General features: G+C 43.9%; 1 protein-coding gene across 1 annotated transcript in view; it reads right to left on the bottom strand.

Moving 5' to 3' along the window:
* LOC109318257 (desmoglein-2-like) overlaps positions 1-19,287 on the bottom strand; it is a 26,152-nt gene extending 6,865 nt beyond the window's left edge. Inside the window, exons 1-11 of the mRNA XM_019547388.1 lie at positions 19,271-19,287; positions 18,160-18,247; positions 14,646-14,804; positions 14,319-14,463; positions 10,339-10,499; positions 8,196-8,324; positions 7,863-8,048; positions 6,219-6,478; positions 4,860-5,002; positions 2,251-2,478; positions 481-708 (exon numbers count right to left, since the gene is read on the bottom strand). Of these exons, the coding sequence (XP_019402933.1) occupies positions 481-708; positions 2,251-2,478; positions 4,860-5,002; positions 6,219-6,478; positions 7,863-8,048; positions 8,196-8,324; positions 10,339-10,499; positions 14,319-14,463; positions 14,646-14,804; positions 18,160-18,247; positions 19,271-19,287 (1,744 nt within the window). The remainder of the gene's footprint in view (positions 1-480; positions 709-2,250; positions 2,479-4,859; positions 5,003-6,218; positions 6,479-7,862; positions 8,049-8,195; positions 8,325-10,338; positions 10,500-14,318; positions 14,464-14,645; positions 14,805-18,159; positions 18,248-19,270) is intronic.
* Positions 19,288-19,514: the final 227 nt, after the last annotated feature.

The following is a 19,514-nucleotide window of genomic DNA, read 5'->3' as shown; positions in this document are numbered from 1 at the left end:
CCCCCCCTGCACGTTCTTCGGTGGACCCGGAAGTGTACCAGAAGTGCTTCTGTTCCGCTTCCAGGTTCACTGCTGAGCATGCTCAGGAGCCTCCCGCACTCCGGTGGGAAGCTCCCTCTGCTTCACCATCGCAGCATTGATGACCTGCTTGGTACCTTGATGTATGTAGAAAAAACATTTAAAGTGGTGTCTATGTCTGAATCACTGAATCTTTCCAAATCAATTCAGAGGGTTCTGATCAGATATGCTTCTAGTGTAGAAAGCGCCCCACATAGCACAGTGTGGCATGCCTGAAGGTGCAGTTGCTGGGTGTCGAGCGTTATCAGGTTTCACAAAGAAGCCCAATAGGTGCCAGAAACACAATCCATGATTTAATAAAAATGGAAGGGATGGAAGGGAATAAAAACTCTGCTTGTTGTATGTGGACTCGATACAGAGCATGCGTTCAATGGTTAGAAATAATACAAAATAAATACTTACGCAACAATAATAAAAGTGCCAAAATTATTAGTGCAATTGCTGCAGGTCCCAGTACAACTGATGAACCAATTAGTGCATCCCGACAGCTGCCACCCTCGACACATGTACAAACACTCAATTTAAGGATTTGGTTTTCCGGACAGCTGAATCCTTGATGATCTTGCACTAAAAGCTGAACTTCAGTCTTACCAGGTTTTAGATCTTGTGGCACCAGCTGAATGCTAGTTTCTTTGGAGAAATAAAGAGATCGTGAAGGAGAAATATAAGGAGTAAAATAAAATATGAGTAGGGGAACATTAGAATTTGTTTCTTCACTTACTAAAGTGAAAATTAAATCCTTACTAAGACAAAAAAAAACCTAATTAGTACAGGAGAACTGACTTTAAATAGCTTCAGCAAAAACACATGGGGTGTGTCCAGATGAATGTGCAAGCGGAGTTTGCTGCACTGCAGACCTGTCTGTGGTGCTGCAAGCCAGATGCGCTGCACATGAATGCAGTGGCTGCACTGCAAATGAGCAGTGCTGGGGGAGGGGTTGACAATAGGAGATCCCAGTGTAAAAAAAACCACAAAGAAAAGTGTGGTGACATATGACAGCAATGCGCACCACTCAAAACTGGAGCCTGGCCAGTACAGCCAGGCTCCGCCTGCCCAGATCACAGCTGCTGGCCTTCCACATGGGGCTTCCAGCAGGAAATCACACATGGAGGCACTGAGTCATGTGCCATCAGGCCAGATGGGCTCCACGCCTCTACATGAATTTTCCTACTGGAGTGCTAGAAGCCCCACACAGAGGCACAGATCCAACCAACCCAGTCTGATGGCATGCAGCCCATACCCACCCACAACCCCCTCCCTTGCTGCAGGCAGCTCCTCTCCCAGCTTACCCTGCTGTCTAGTCACACAGCTCTGTGCCTCCACATTATGGAGGTGGGGGTACAGAACCTGCTGTGGTTAAATTATGTAAAATTATGCAATTATGCATGGTCACACTTTTTATATGCAAAATTCCATGGGCACATAATTGCTTAATTCCCCAGGATGTAATAGGTGCCCAGAAAGTTTGGTCATGAGAGCTCTTTTCTATCTGGAGCATGTCCTCAAAGCAGCTGCAGGGATGGCAAAGTATAATTGGGGGGGCTCATCCTGCTCATTCCACTGTGCAATAACAATCACACAAAATTGCTGATGGGTGGGTGCTTATCCAAATCAGAGTGCAAATAAGACCTCGTGTCACCATTATACTGTGGGAGGTAGGACTACTACTCAATGCCATTGCTTTGGTGGTCGCTCCCTTTTTCTACAACACTGGAGATTCTTGGGCAACTAGCAATCTGGCATTTTGCTTTTCTGTGGTTACATTATTAACTGAGCTGCTTTGCATGCAAATGACAATGGCATCTCCTGCTGCAAGGCTACAACTCCAAGTTCAGTAACATAAAAAAGAACTTTCTCCTCACAAGCTCTCTTCTTGAGGGCTGAATCCCAACATCATCCTCAAGTGCCCAGTTGTCAACAAAGTGACTCTGCCCAGTACGATCACTTAACAAAGGCAAAGGAATTGGTCTTATTCCATGAATACTGCATTCTGCAGCCATTGGAGAGAACAGAGATTGGAACCAAACTTCAAAATTCTTGTCCTTCATGTGTGACACAGTAGACGTTGGGTACTTTTTTAGCTGAGGCAAAACCCTGGAATACGGAATTGACTAGATTCAACATTATAGCCAACATTTTAGGAAAAAATAACTCAAAGTGACACTTTCTTACCATTTATGGATCCAATCACCCATTTGTTTATCATTCCTTTAGGTTCATCAATGACACTAAAAGTGAAGGGGGAACTATTTGGATAAGCGTCTCTATCTACGGCGGTAACATTGATGAACTTTATATCTGAACACACAGTTTGCTCTGGATTCACAATAGCAGGACAATTATCATTATCATCTTTAACCTGAAGAACAATGGTACCAGTGGCTGTTTTCTTAAGTACACCTGCAAATATTAAATGTAAAAAATTAATTTTAGTTTTTACAAGTTTTGTTATTCTTTCCAGGATATAAAATTAGTAATATAAATTTCAAAGCACAACTATAATAAGGCACATTTTATAAAATAAGTATAAGAAAAGCTCCGTTAACTGGAACCTTACAAGCCAGCATGTTTTATTAACTGGCATGCTGGCTTGTAAGGTAAAGTGCCCACTGTGGCACTTCCGGTTTCTCCAAGCCCCCATGATTCAGGGCAAAGCAGCCTGCACTGCTGAGCCCCCACAACTCAGGACATAGCAGGACTGCCTTCCTGTCCCTCAGGGCCCGTGGGAGGGGTGGCAATGCAGTGGGAAGGTCAGCGATGCCATGGGAGGGGCAGTGATGCCCTGGACGTGGCGGGAGAAGCGGCGGCCTGAACAGGCAAAGACAGGCTTCTCAATTAACTGGGATATTTTGTTATTCAGCACCCCCCATTCCCCATGGGTGCCGGATAACAAAGCTTTTACTGAAATTGAATTTAAAAGAATTATGATATAGAAGCAAACAAAATGCTAAGCAAGAATACTAAACATATTTCACAACTTTGAGGGTTCCTTTGGCTTAGCAACTCAAACCATTTAAAGTTCTAGTGGATTTGATAAATTCTGCTAACTTTTAGTACTCAGGGATTATGAATTTCCCCACTGACAAGGACTGTTCCTAATATACTGGCTCTGAACAAAAGCATTTCTTTCTCTTCTCTTGTAGAATAGTTTAGAATCAAAATGCACATTAAAAAAAAAATTCTATAGTACCACTACAATTTTTGGGTGAGTCTGTGCTGGATCTATTAGAGATAAAGAACTGACAGTCCAGAGAAGAGAGGATTAAGCTGGCTAGGGGGGGCACTGATAAACATTTTTTTGGCCGATACGAATGGCCTATTATTAATCAGCCATATCACCTGATACCAATCTGAAAACTGATATGCAGCCCAGCAGCTTGGAAAGTATCCTCCTGCAGGTAAGTCGGGGGAGGGAGAAGGGTAGATCAAGGCTCTGATGGTGAGGGAGAAAGTAGGGCAGGCACTGCCCATCCAGGTTGGTGAATGCGACCCCACTGGGAGTGGGACAGAGACGCAGGAAGCTTTTCTGGGTGGCATGGAGGGGTGGGGAGGGGACCAGCTCCCTGCCACTGCACACAACCCTGGAGCTGGCACAGGGGGCAAGTGGTCCCTTAGACTTGTGTGTGGGGCAGGAGCAGGCTGCCTGTTGTAGGTTTGGGGCCAGGGGCTGTGCCAGCTTCTTTCTGGCAGTGGGGCTGGACTGGGGCAATGCTCAAGGAGAACAGTGGTGGTGGTGCTGGGGGGGGGGCTACAGCTTACCTCATAGTCACCCCTATCAGTGCTGCTACTGCCTGCCCTGCCTCCACCTCACCTGAGTGCAGTCCTTGCCCAGCCTACCTCCTGGGAAGAGGCTGGTGCAGACCCCCAGCCTAGAGCCAGCAGCCCGCCCTCATCCCATGCACAGATCTGGGGGAAGGGGAAGCACATGCCCCCCATACCTCCCCAGGGGATGTGCACAGTGGCAGAGAGTTCCCCTCCCACAGTTCTGTCCTGCTCCCAGCGGGGTCACATTCACCGCCCTGGCTGGGTAGTGCCTGCCCCTGCCCTACTCCCTCCCTCACCATGAGGGCCTTGACCTGCCCCCCGACCCCACAGATGTACCAGCCAGATGCTGCTCTCTAAGATGTCAGGCTACATTTCTGACTGTGTGCATGCTGCAGCTGTGCACGTGCACATGGCATTTATCAGTGACATTATCGGCTACAACAGCCAAAAAAAGCCAATTGCCAATGTTAATTTTCCTCTTATTGGTGCCAATCCAATATGTAACCAATATATTGCTGCATCTCTAAAGCTGGCTTTAAACACCTGTACACTTCCTGGATTCTGGACTAATTCAGAACAACCCCAGTATAGACAGTTGTGAGGGGCAAAGTTGCAGAATCCAGTCTTTGTCCATTTATGTGCAGAAGTGCTGGTGGTTAGGGTACTATCCTGGGAAGTGGTAGACAAGTAGAGCCTAGAAGCCAGGTATCCAGCTTTCTGTAGTACCTTCTAAACATTAGATTATAATAGGTAGGGTCCTACCACGGCTGCTGTGATTTGTACTAAGAGCAATGCTGTTGGTATATGGGAAGTAAACACTTACTGGATCAGGAAGCTAAGCATTTTTACAGTCCAAAAAGTAAGTACAACATGGGGTGCCTAAATTATATCCAAGTTCCCTAGCTCAGGCATGTAGCTTGCCACTGTGGATCTGGCCCCAAGTTAAGCAATGCAAAGTTTGTGAAAAAAAAATTTCAAAATGCACATGATACGAAAAGAAAAGCCTCACAACTCACCATCAGTTATGGCCAGTATTTTGACAACGTAGGTACCATTGACAGTGGAAAGCAACTCATAATCAGGTACTTTAACAAGCGTGATTTCAGCTGTAGCAGAATTTATGTTGAACCAATGATATATATCATTGCTTTTGGCATACCTGTTTAAAATGATAAAAATAAACATAATTACATTATACACATGAACAAGGCATACAAAATCAGTTTAAAATTTACTCTATACCACTGTATCTTCATTTTCCCCACAACCGCTACATATTTTTTCCTAAGCATAGCATGAAAACAAGCATCATGCAACAGCATCTCTAGGAAAAGTTTTAGCATTTGGATCCACAAGTAAATATCCTTTTCAGAAGGGATACTCATGTGTTCCCATATAAAATAAACCAAATATTCTGGAGGTAACCCCACACATTCTAGATAAGTTCTTATAGATAGGGGTCTATCGAACTCAAGATGGCTGGCTGATTTCACAGGCAGATCCCAGGGTTGGCTGCCATTATTGTGGGCTGAGTGTAGTCGGGTCACCCCTTCACCTCTGATTGGCTGAGGGACCCTGACAGTCCTGCTCTTCCCTACAGTTTGCCACATGGCCCAAAACTGTGGCTTACTTATCCTGATTAAGCCTGGGGAAGCCATTAATCCATGTGTTATTAAGCATGGATTAATGGCTTCCTTGGGCTTAATCAGGGAAATCAAGCCATGGTTTCCAGTGGTGGGCTCGCTGCCAAAAAACCCCAGCCTTACTGGCAAACAGAGTAAAGGGCAGGAAGCCCTGCAGCCTTGGAGAACCTGGTAGGAGGGGAAAAAGGGAGAGGGGGATGGAGTGGGGTGGGGCTGCTTACTGCATGAGGTATGGCTGTTGCAGGCAGCTGTATGATGGTTCCAGGCACTTCCATCTGTGGCTACATGCATGCAACAAGCTAGACCAGAGCTCCACAGACCTTGGTGCAGCCTCCTGGCTGCTTGCCACAGGTGGCTCAGGGCTACAGTGCAGAGCAGCTTGCACCAATCCTGGTGTGAGCAACCCCAAGGAAGCATGGCTGTCCGCCCTTTTCTCTGCTTGCTGGTAAGTTTTATTTATTTATTTATTTTTGCTGCAAGCCTGATAAATCATAGATCCCACTGTTTTTCATGAGGCCCACCCAATTTTGTGATCTCTGTGAAAATCAGGTGCTCATGAATTTCGTAGGTCCTTACCAATAGAATATCACCTTGTTTACACTGTAATAATGCTACGTATCTATCAAAGTTGATACCCTACAACTTGCAACATAATATCTATACTATATATGCAAAAATCTCAGAAAATATACTTTAGAAAGGACTGGTCGCTAATACAAACAAGATTCTTACTTGATATGTTTTGCCATTTTTCCTGTGTCATCATCATAGGCTCGATATGTTGCAATAATCTGGTTTATGCTCATAGTTTCATTTGCTTCAATTATCAATGTGTTGGGCTTGAATACAGGGCCTTCTGGTACATTTTTTACTTTAATATTGATTGGAATTGATTTTGCTTTGTAGCTCCTTTTAATTGATTTGTGAAATTCTGCTTTATTTGTAACAACAATGCTCATATTTATATTCTGCAGTTCCTCATAATTGATCTCCTAGAAGTACAGAAGGGAAACAAAACTTCATTCACTCAATAAACACAGGATTTGTCACACTATTAATGATTCATTCTTTAAAACCTTTTTCTTTGTTTAACATGCATTAATATTGGACTGGTGAAAGGGGAGCCAAGTTGACAAAACCAAAAAAAAAAGAAAAAAGAATGCTCATAAATTTATCAATGTGTGTATATATATATAATATTCTGAAACATAGCATACAGGGCAAGAATCTTTGTATTGATAACATTAAAAATTCGGTGAAGAAGTCTTCAGCCCTTTCCTTTAAGATTTGAAGAGAACACTCTTTTCTTATTTCAAGGTTTGAATTTCACTTACCTGCATCACAATAGATATTAGAGTGTATTGATTTTATGTAGGTTTCATACAGTCTAGTTTTCAATTTTTGTTTTAAGCAATTTATTAAAATTAGTGCTAAGAATGCATTTTATCTGTCAACCTTGAATCACTTCACAAAAGCAGTTAAGCATTTTTACTCCAAATTCATAGATTGAAAAATGAAAGCACAAGATGATACAAGACCTGAGGTTAAGTATTCTTAGTTTATTTCAAATTTATAGGGAACTGAGGTTTCTCAGCAGCTTGCAAAGATCAGGTGCTAAATGATTTTCCTGAGGACTTAAAGGCAGCATCCAGACAAGCGTGCATGTTTGGTATGTGGCACAACAGGATCATCTGTGGTGCCGCCCACTGCACATGCCATGCATTTAGGCATTCTCTGAGCTACTAATTTGCAGCATTGGGGGTTGAGAGACGGGGGTTTGAACCTGGCAAAACCTGGTAAAAAAACCCCACCAAAAAACACGCCCCCGTGTCTAAAAGAAGCAGGGTGGCACATGTGAGGGCAGTGGGTGAAGCCCAAAACCAGAGCCTGGCCACCTGGAACCACACTCCAGCTGCAGGCCAGGCTCCCTGCTGCTGGATCACCACAGCTGCAGCCCCAGAGGCCTCCAGGGCCCCAGGTTAGGTTGCTGGGGTCAGCCCAGGTGCTGGCTGCAGCTTCCTCTACCCCACCCAAGATAACTTGCCGCACACCACAGTGCATGTGCATGGGTGTTCCCTGGAGAGAAGCAGCAGCAGTACAACTGTGTGCCACTGGTCTTTGTTCCTGGGGAATTGCACATGTGTGCTTGTCTGGACACACCCAAAGAGAGTAAATGGCAGGTCCAAGGATAGAAAGAGAGAGGCCTCTTAAACTGAAAGGGAAGAGAATTTCCTTTATTTTAATGCTATCTGCATATGGTAGGTACAATATATAAAGGGAAGAATGTTCTTTGTGTAGATTATTTGCTATTAACATAAACTAGTAGGCAAGGTAATTTTTTCTAATATTTAAACGGAATCTGAAGAATACACTTACTTTTATAAGCATCACAATTCCTTCATTTGTCCGGGTATCTGTTTCTATACGGAAATAACCACCTTCATTTCCAGAGGTAATTGTAAAGTTTGCCAGCCAATTATCGGAGAATTCTTCATCTCTGTCGAACACTTTTATTCGCATAACTTCTATGTTTTTTGTATTTTCTTCAACCCTTCCTTCATACTGTAGTAAAATGATATTATATGCCTTTCAAAATATTGTCTATACTGTTTTTTTATGACAGAAATAATATTTCACACATAATGCAATATTAAATTTTCTACTGCCAGACACAGAAATACATGCAAATTGTTTAACAAATATACCTACCACATCCTTTTCAAGGACAGGAAGATTGTCATTAACATCTATAATCTTGATCTGGGCAGTGCACTGTTTAGCATTTCCATTTCCATCTTGGTCTTTTGCTTCTATAGTCAAATGGTAGCTACTTTTTTCCTGTGTGACATTCAAACAATTTTTTAAATCTATGCAGAAATCAGATATTAATTTACATGTTTTTTTCCCCCTTTACTGTATTCTTTCTGTTGCTACGTGGTGATCACTACTCTGAAAGGGATGACTGACAATTTGTTCAATTAGTATTAAATTCCATTAAACATAAATCATCCTGATGTCTCAATTGGTTCATTAGAGTCTTGAGCTCAGGAAAGGACTGTGGACTTGCTTTGTTTGTAGTAAGTTGCCTAATTCATTAGTAGTTTAATTGGTACAGCTTTTACTTCAAAGGGTGCCACTCTTATGATCAGCTAGGGTTACTTCATGGTTCAATCCTTTCTGATACACTTGGGTGTTAAAGCCCCCATCTCCAAAACAGGGATGTAAATATTGTGTTAAAAACCTATCTGTTTAACCTCCTCCAGTTATATTGGTTAAACACTTAATTGATAGCTCATAGTATTTTAGTGACCTTTGGCAGGAATGATCCCAGGCCCAGATGTCTTCACCATATGCCTGGCAGTGTGCAGGTGGCAGGCTGGCTGGTGGAAGCCAAGGGCAGAGGGCGGTGAGCACAGCTGAGACACTAAGGGACGCTGCCCAGCTGCAGAACTGTGGCTTCCCCTCACTCCCACAGGAAGGAGATTGATCTGCAGACCTCTTCTGTGCCCAGATTCCACCGCTACAGGGAGAAAGGGAAATGCTGGGCCCCCCACAGGGGTCAGACTGGGCCTTCCCGCCATAGCAGTGAGACTCCTGGCCACACAGTGAGTCTGCACAGCCCCCCTGAAGGAGTAGGGCCCATGCAGAGCAACAGGTTCCACAACTTGCCCCAGGTGAAGGGGAGGTCTGGTCCCAGTGGCGTGACCTTCCCCTCCTGCCTGTGATGCTGGGGCCGCGTGGGGCCTGGCTTGGCCCTGAGGCAGGGCTGAGTGTGTTGCTGGCTTGGCCTGAGGAGGCGCCATGGCTGCTGGAGCAGGCAATGATAAGGCTAAAGGGTTGTTGCCAGCCCCTCACACAGTGAGTGCAGCCGTAGGGAGTTCCTGAAGGGCGACAGTGCAGCAGTTTCAACCTGGAAGCCCACTACTGCAGTCCTAATGCTTCCTCCAGGTTCCCTGCTCTGCCACGCTACTGTGCCCCAACTTCTACCCATGGGGTCAAAGGGAAGTCATGGCTCCTCAGCTGGGCAGCATCCCTTAGTGGCTCAGGTGCATCTGCCACCCCCTGCCCACAGCACCCCACCAGCAGCCTGGGGTCCACACAGAGCTGGGTGAATGGTGAAGACAAATGGAAAGGACCGAGGCCAGAAATCACTAAATGGTAAATATTAAGCAGTAAATGGTATATATATAAATTGTTTAACCATTTTCATCCCTGTTCAAAAATGCTAGCTGGGGGTTATGAGGATGCTCAAAAGGAAATATGTCTGAAGATATCACCATCTATAGGCTAGTAAGAATAAGTAATATGACATATAAGTATGTTAAATAAGGTTGTTAATTTTTAACATACAACTTTTAAAAGGGAGATGTTATAGAACTCTGCCAGTGACATCTTACTTTTTATATAGGGCCAGAAAATCTAGAGGCAGCGCAGTATACTGCTAGCTTCACAGAACCAGATCATGATCCCTGTCAGCTTTATCATATGTTTATACAATAAAGTAAGGAGATACCTTACTTACCCACAAATACTACTCTTATAGTGGGTAATAATACTTATACGGCAGAAAAGTGGCCAACAAGTAATTACTTAGGGAGTAAGGGGGACTGGGTGAGAATTGCCAAGCTCCTTCTCCCCTGGCTAGTAAATGTGCTGGCTAGTAAAATGCACTAGCCAGCCCAAAGGATAAGCCATGAAAAGGCCTGTGCATTCAGTCTCAGATGGGCAGTGGAGGGGTTACCAATCTCAACATGAGCCTCTAATAAAGAGGATGATGAAACAGTGGGGGAAGAGAAATGGAAATAGTGTTAGTAAAAGAACGAGACAGAATCAATATGAGATTGTAGTTTACCTCTCTGTCAAGGCTTAACCATGCTGTAACCTCACCAGTAGCTTTGTTAATGTGGAATGGAAAGGATGGACTACCATCTTGAACAATCTTAAAGGCAATCTTGGCATTTAGAGTGGCTGGATCATCTGCATCTGTTGCATTTATCTTCATCACAAGTGTACCTGGGAATTAAAAGAAAATATTGATTTACATTGCCTCTCCTCATATATTGGTAAATATCATTTATATAAAATGAAAGAGTGTGTTTTCAATCCCAGTGAACTATTTTTTATTGTACTGCTCATTGCACATTTAGTTAGTGGATTTGGAGAATATTCACCAATATGTCTTAAGAGTGCATGTTCAGTGAACTAATATACAACAGACTCAACCTACTGAAACTCAACACACTGGTAAAGATGGATTGACTAATATGTTGATGATTATTACAAACATTCTGATAGAAACTGTATGGATATAATTTAATAAAAGATCGGAAAATAGAAACAGGAAAGTTCCTTCATGTTATCCGTTTTCCATACTTGCCAACCTAAACAGCATTACTTTACAGAAATAGTCCTTAGAACACCACTTGCTGTGTTGTAATGAAATGTATAAGCAGCCTTTCCCTCTGATGGCAACAGACTAAATTATATGTCAATAACAGATAATGAAGATGCTCTTCTAGCTGTAGCAACAAAAGCCCAGGTTCTTGAAAAAGGTATATCTGAGTTGAAATAAAGCTTCTAAAGCCATATTTGATTTTTCCTAAATCCTGCTTGATTTTCAGAAGTATCAATCAGCAAGATGATCCTATTAAGCTCAGTGAGAGCTGAAGGAATATAGTGCCTCACAGAACTGGATGCTCAGTGATTTCTTTCACAATCTCCCACATCGGGGCCGTCCCTGGGGGAAAGGCGGGGGAGGGGTCAACAAATCAGGGCAACTGCCCCAGCCCCATACTTTGGGGGCCCCACAGACTGGGCAGAGAGGCAGCTCCATGTCCAGCCACTTGCTACTCCTCCCACCCCCTGCTGATGCCACTGCTGCTGATGGCGGTGTCAGCTTCTTCATGTCAGGAGCTCATGGGATTGGAGCGGGGACAGGGCCAAGACCTGCACTCTGCTCAGGTCAGCTCTGCTCCCCATCAGGGATGAATACAGCATAAATAGAGGGAGATCCAGAGGAAGTGCAGTGGCATAGCCATATCCCCTGCCTTTCAGACTCTGCTGCAGGAGCAACAACTAGGACTAGGTCACAAAATCCTTAGATGCAGGTGTCGCAGTGGACTAAGTCTTTCTGGTCTTTAGGAAGGCCTGCAATACTGTCGCTCACCCCATTCTCATTAAAAAATTAGGCGACTATGGTGTCGATGCCTACATGGTCAGATGGGTTGCTAATTGGCTGGGGGGCCACACACAGAGAGTGGCGGTGGATGGGTCATTTTCGACTTGGAGGGATGTGGGCAGTGGGGTCCCCCAGGGCTCAGTCCTGAGGCCCACACTGTTCAACATTTTCATCAGCACTTGGATGAGGGGGTGAAAAGCACCTTGTTCCAATTTGCAGATGACACTAAGATGTGGGGAGAAGTGGGCACACAAAAGGAGAGGGACAGGCTGCAATTAGACCTGGACAGGTTACAGGGGTAGGTGCATGAGAACAGGATGGGTTTCAATAGTGACAAGTGCAGGGTACTGCACCCAGGGAGGAAGAACCAGCAGGATACCTGGTGGGGAACTCCCTTCTCATCAGCACGGAAGCAGAAAGGGATCTTGGAGTCATTACTGACTCCAAGATGAACATGGGCCAACAATGTGGGGACGCGGTCAAGAAGGCTAACCACACCTTATCATGCATCCATAAATGCAGCGCAAGCAGGTCCAAGGAGGTGATCCTCCCCCTCTATGCAACATTGGTCAGGTCGCAGTTGGAGTACTGTGTCCAGCTGTGGGCGAGGCACTTCAGGAGGGATGTGGACAGCATTGAGAGGGTCCACAGGAGAGCCACTCGCATGATCAGGAGGAAGCAAGGCAGGCCTTATGAGGGGAGGCTAGGGGACCTGAACCTGTTCAGCCTCCACAAGAGAAGACTGAGAGTGGATCTGGTGGCCATATATAAACTGACCAAGGGGGACCAGCAGGCAATGGGTAAGTCCCTGTTCCCCCGAGTACTACCGGGAGTAACAAGGAATAATGGCCATAAATTGATGGACAGTAGATTCAGGCTAGATAGCAGGAGGCACTACTTCACAGTCAGGGCAGCTAGGATCTGGGACCAACTTCCAAGGGAAGTGGTGCTCGCTCCTACCCTGGGGTTCTTCAAAAGGAGGCTAGACAGTCACCTAGCCGGGGTCATTTGACCCCAGCATTCTTTCCTACCCATGGCAGGTGGTCGGACTTGATGTTCTGCTGAGGTTCCTTCTGACCCTACCAACTATGAAACTTTTTCTAAGACCCTGAAGCAGGTAACCCCCACCCCCCAGCACCTCCTTCTTCCACATTGTACAGAACCTTCCCTCTTCTCTCCTCCAACCTGCCACTGCTGCTGTCCTTAACTGACCTAGGGTAGGAAGAGCATCAAAGCTGCCCCTTTACACATCTAAGTGGGCTCAGGTGGGGACAACAGCAGCAGTGGAAGGGACCATGGGCTGCAGAAGGGGAAAAGGAAGATTCCTACCTGCTTTGGAGACTTAAAAAAAAAAAAGTTCCTTGTTGCATGGTCTGCCCGCCCCAGTTGGGGGAGGCATGGGGGAACTTCTGGGGGGTGGCTGGTCCCTGATCCTAAAGCACCAGTTGTTGGTCCTGTACCCTCCTTGTTAAAATCCTGGATTTGCCTACGAGTATAAAGGATTAATTGGCCTGTTTATCCCTAACCTTCCTTTTCAGAACTCTTCCCACAGAGCCTGATCTAAAGACTAAAGCCCACTGACATCAACAGAAAGACTGCCACTGACTGCAGTGGGCTTTGCATCACTCCATATTCAGCCAGAACAAAATATATTCTTCCCTAAGCTCCTGAGAAATCCCATGTAAAGATGCCTTGCATGATGAACTGAAACAGGAAAAGTGGCACGGAATCTTTTACTACTGAGACAGAGAAATGGAATCCCTGCACACTCCTCCTTAGTGGCTACTGGATGCTTCAGACCCATCACCAAGCACCCACTTGTTGCCATGCATATGCTGGGCTCAGCAAAACTCAATGAGAAGCCCACTTTCAGTATTCACAGACACACATGGACTCTGTTTATGTGTTCTACAACTGCCCACTCAATTCACCAGTCACACTGCACTGGGCCCTTCTATAGCCTAAATTTTTAACGTGCCAGACTTGCATAAGCAAAACTGCTCCTAAGCAGAATTACATGAGGTCAGCAATTTGCTTTATTTAAAACTGAGGAAGCTACTTTCTCATTTTTTTCAACACTATTTAGCCTCTTTTTCCACAGTTGGACCAATCAATGAGGCTTACTATGTAACATTATTGATTACAGAGTCCCTACATAGATTGCTGACTTCAGCAGTGTTAAAAGTAGAATTACTCCCCAACTGTATGGATGTGAACAGCAAGCTGATGTTTAATATTATACCACCAGGAGTCTCTGTTACGGTTATGATGCAGTACACTGCAGACTAATGAAGCTCATGGCCATGTTGCTTTTTGATGTCCAATGGAGGCAGATATGCAGTGTTAACTGTGCCATCAGCAGAGCTGTAGGCAACAAATACATGACCTTTATTCCCATTTGACTGCTTTCCACATTTTTGACTTGGTAGGTTGTATTCTTCAGCAACCTTAACTGTCACTAAACATTGTTCTTATGTATATTTTGTTGTCTTCTTTTCTTTAGGAAATAAATAAAATCAAACAGAGGAAACGCCATTTCTCTAGTTTAGAAATGGTGAAAAGGAGACAAAGCAGTTCAAAAAATGTATTGGGAGGATGAGTCAGTGACAGCAACTTTACTTAATATGCTAACAGTTAGATAAATAGTATCTTACCTACTTCACTTAACTCTTCCACAGAGCCAACAAAAATTTCCTGGGAAAACACTGGATAGTTGTCATTTACATCTAAAACTTTAATTCTGAGGTCTAGTGCATTTTCCACCTCTTGACCACGTTCGTCAAATGCCTGACCTTTAAGCTGCAATAATACAGAAGTAAACAGGAATATGGATATCTCTACATAGTTTTAGACTGTTAATTTTCATTTTGCAATTGAGAAGTTTAGACACATTAAAACAAAGCAGTGGCATTAACTTGAAAAAATGAAAAGAAAGTGCTTGTATAAAAAAGAGAACATTATAGTCTGTTGCGTCAACTTACCGAAAACATTGGAGTTTGTTCTCTGTCAACTATTCCTGTTATGTTCAGTTCTCCAGTCCTCTTATTGATAACAAACAGTCCATAAGGCGGTTCTGTCACTCCTGGGCCAGAAACTCTGTATGTAATTATCATACCAGAATCTTCATAATCTGATCGAATCTAAAAAGGAACAGGTTAAGTTGCACTAAATACATTTCTTTAAAAATGCATAGAAAATACATTTTTCTCTGTCTTCAACATATGTAAACAAACGAACATGCGAACACAGAGTAAAAGCTTCATTTTTCTTGGCCTCTGTGCAGAAAGGGAGAAGAGCATGCAAGAATCACAGCCCCTCTCTGTACTGGTCCTTAGATCCAGCTGAGTTCCCAGTGATAAGCACTCTTTATAATGATTAGCAAAAAGGAAAATTGTGCACTCCAGAGTTTCTCAAAGGCTTCTAGAAAATAGCCCCTTCAAAAACGCAAGTACAATGCAAATGACATATTCTGGCACTTATGTCACTGTAGGCAGCACTGCCACCTTATAATAAGATTACCCAACATTTTCCATTTTCAATTACATACAACTTTGCAAACTTAACATTTTGCTTGAAGTTTTCCATAACCTGTGTGCCTCACGCTAAATATTTTTTGTAAAGTTTAAGCCAAAGTATTTCAGCAATTGCTGAGGAACCTGCCTCACCCCCCAAAAAACCACACAACAATCCACTTGGAGTAGGGAAAAAGTATATTGTTTCACAATACAGGTTTCCCTTGCTTTATGCTGTACATATATTCCTGGAAAACAGCGCATAACTCGAATTCGCATAAAGGGAACCCACTTTACAATGTAACAAATAGGGATATGTTCCAAGACCTTGACTGTACTGACCCCCAAACTCATTTCTACCAGTTTTACAGGACAATTTTGGTGCTCACCAACAGCGGACAATGCACACAAGCAGAAGGCACTATCATAATGTGGATGGCAACTACAGAAATATGTGTCGCAGACAGCAAGTAAGGAGCACGGATCTACATGGGAGACTATATTTTGGTGTGAGGCACTCCCGCAATACATCGCACAAAACACCTGACTGCGGGCTTCCACCACACCTATCGCAAGAGTGATTTTACCTTGCATACAGTGAATTTTTTGGTATAAAAAGGGTCATCGCACAAGACTGAATTCACACATACAGAACCCGCATCAAATAAGGGAAACCTGTACTAAAAAAGAAAATAAATCCTAGTGAACTTTTCTTGAACTACTCTAATGCTCCTACGCTTTGGAGTATAGACACGATGTCTGAAATGGAGGCTGGGTCAGTGGCATGCCCTTTGCTGTTCCAGGTGTGTGCGTGCGTGTGTGTGCGTGCGTGTGTGCGCGCGCGCTGTTCCAGGTGTGGGGGTGTGTTCCAAACATTAGAGTTTTACTGACCATGGCTGCTCCTCTGCAGTGCGGTTCCATGCACACAGAGCTGTTTCTGGGGCACCAGGCTCCCTAGGGGCTCAACATTTTGGTGCTTCCTCTAAATCAACATCCGTGGCTGATGTCCCACCACACTTAATTACACTACTGCTAAGCATATTCCAGTCTCTCACAACTGCTAATGCTAACCAGACAAAATATGCAGCAACCTCACAAAACAATGAAGCACATTTCAGCCTCTACTTCAACTGAGACTGTGCCTGTGCCATCCCCACAAAGCAGCTGAGTATGCTCTTGCTGAGGGCTATGAAGACAGAGCTGGACTTTTCCCTACAATTACTGATCCCAGCTGCCTTGGACTGGGGTGGGGTCAGAAACCAGAACTTAGAGCAGACAGTTATGTCTTGTCTGTCTGCATGATGACCTCCCCGCTGGTATCTGAGCAGTGTGAAAAAGGAAATTGCCCAATTTGAATGCAAAGGAACAAAGAAGATGAAGAGGGAAATGATCGGATTAAACAGGCAGCCTGATGACACCAGAGTAGGGTACTGTGGCTGAGACTGGCTAGACAAAGAGACCAGAACAGGAAACTGGAGAAGCTGAGTGGAGGGCAAACTGGGTCAGCATGGGCAAGGAGATCTGGATTAAGTTCCAGTGTGGGTTTGGAGGGCTAACTGAGAGGTAGGTGGGAATAGACAAAGAACTGCAGGAGGGGTCTAGCAATGGTTAGACAAATAGACTAGGTCTGGGAGGTGAGTCCTGTTGAGTAAAGACTGGAAAAAAGTCAGTACAGAGAATAGAACATGGTGCCAGGAAGAAATGGCTGGAGGAAGCAGGGCAGGAGGGGACAAGGTCAGGAAGGAAAAGCAGACAGAACTGGCTGTGCCCACTAAAGCACACTCCCTTGCAGCTCCTGGAATGGAAGCCATGATTGCGAAGTCTCATTACTCCTCTGCTGCTGTAGTACTGCAGTGACTATAATTGCTTTGGTTGCTTATCTTGTTATTGACTATAACTGTTTTAACTGTTTATTTTGTTATTTCTCTTTCTATATAAGGAAAAGATTTGACCATTAAGATAAAGTTAGTATTTGGAACTAACCATCTATTTTAAATTTCTTGTTGCCTAGCATAAATGTATTTGACCTATTGGTTTCACGACTTTAGAACTTAAATTTAGTATAAGGAAAACACTTGTGTAAGGTTTTGTGGTATGTCTGGTGCATGTGGCTATGTCTGGTTTATGCGGAAAGAGATAACGAAAGACTAAATGATGGACATGTGTGTCAGTGACACAGAAAGACAGGCCTCTTGCAGCAGGTGAAAATAGCTTCTGTGGTTTAACAGTTAAGAGCTGCAGCGATTTAGAGTCAGCAATAAAGGAATACCAAACACTAAATCATGCACATCCTGATGGCTGAAGCCTGCAAACGATGGCCCCTGAAGATTGCAGAACACAAAGCCAGAAGATCGTGACCTACCAATCCCAGCCTGCCAACAGGACAAGGAGGATGGCCTTCGTGCCTGACTCAGCAGAATCCATAGGCTTGTTTGGACAGCTACTACTATAAAGAATGAACACAAAGACAAGGCTTTGGGTCTCTTCCACCTGCAAGAAGGAGTTTTGGGTGCATCCAACAAGACTTGACTCCAACTCTCTTGGCCAGCCTGGCTGGCCACCAGACTGACCTTGAGTAACTTTGAAACTTGGTAACACTTTAACCTTTGCAGGACTGTCTAACTTCTGTGTGTGTGTGTTTGTCTCTTTTGAATGAATAGATGAATGAGTGAGTGAATGAGGATGTATGGGAATGAGTGAAGCAAATAACCTTACTGTTCTTTATACTTTTCATGTTGCGTGTTTTATGTTTTATGTTCCAATAAATGCGGCGTTGTGCCTTATCCCCTGATAAGATTCCAGCTTGTTTTTAATTTACCTTGTATGCCCTGTGTGCACAACACTGCCAGCAAATAAGCATGAAACTCACTTGCAAAGTGTGTGCCCAATTTCCTTCTGATGTTGGTCCAAGCAGAGAATGACAATCTATTATTAAAATCAAACCGTTTCAGTAAAGTTATCCTCCATACTGTTTTTAACTTACTCTAGCAATTGGATTCCTCTTGGAGTTGTCCTCCCCTTCCCGAATGACAGCTGGTGGTACGATCCATTCTCGCTTTTGTCTGATGAGGCTGAATTGATTAGAGGGCTGATCATTTTTGCCATCCTCCTTTAAAATCTGTGGATATTGGGGGGAATGGGTTTAAATCTCAATGTTATATTTTGGTCATTTAATGCTGATGTTCTTCTTAATTAGCTGATGTTGTATATGGATTTTATTAATGCTTTTTGGTTGCAAATGATTTTCATTTATTTGACATTTAAATTATATTCTAACTCTGAATAAAATATGGATGACTTAAAAGGCAAGTAACCTGGACATTTCTGAAACAGTCGTCACTTTCACAGAAATACAGACTAAGGGTCAGATGTTAACCCAGGGTATCAAAAAAACAGCCCATGAAGCTGTTTCATTCAGCCCGTGGGGTTCCCAGAAAGCGGGAATTTGGGAGTGAGACAGGCAGTGGCAGGGCTATGGAGCTCCAGAAGGGGAATGGTATTGGCAGCAGTGGAGAGGGCCAATTGACAGCTGCATTAATCCTCCATACCACCACTTGCCCTAACACTGGCACTGGATCTGACCCAGGAGGCTCCTTGTGGTCTGGATCTAGCCTGCAAGGAGCCCTGCAGTCCAATTCTGGCCCAGGAGCACAGGTGAATTTGACACTCTTAGACTAACCTATAAACCGGGGTTGTCAAACATACCACTCTCAGGCTAGATCCAGCCTATAGAGCCCTAAGATCCAGCTTGTGGGTTTTAGAACCCAAGTACCACATGCAGACCAGGCTAGCATGCAGGCTGGACCTGACACCCCAGGTGCTACATGCAGTACAGGGGGTTGGTTTGGGGCTCACACTGCTTGCAGTGTCCCCCTGGACCAGCCCTGTACATTGGTTCTGGCACACACAGATCCAGACTTATTCTGGAGCCGGCGTGCTGGTCTGAGGCTATCCACTCTGCTATAAACAGGAGTTATCCTACAGATCTTTTAATACGGCTTTATAACAGATAAAAAAAAAGAGGGCTCAAAATATTTACTAGATGTAACTTACTATTTTTTTAAACTGAAAAAGAATTCTTCATCACTACTAACCTCAAAATGAAGCGCATTTCCAATATTCAAACAGATCTGTGAAATAAACAATAGATCAGATTATTCATTCAGCATAAGGTGTAGTGGCATTAAGATACAACCATCTTTTAAAAAATGTAATTGATAAAGAAAGGTCCAATATGTATGAAGTGTTAAATACTGTTGAGAATTTTACCTAAAGTCTACCCTATATAATATACATACATTTAAATAAGACCAGAGTTTTTCCATACTTTTCTTTTAG

This window comes from Crocodylus porosus, unplaced genomic scaffold (genome assembly GCF_001723895.1).
Source record: "Crocodylus porosus isolate Cpor-Errol unplaced genomic scaffold, CroPor_comp1, whole genome shotgun sequence".
Classification (NCBI taxonomy): Eukaryota; Metazoa; Chordata; order Crocodylia; family Crocodylidae; genus Crocodylus; species Crocodylus porosus.
The sequence above is the reverse complement of the archived record's forward strand: the minus strand, read 5'-3'. Positions and strand labels throughout refer to the sequence as shown.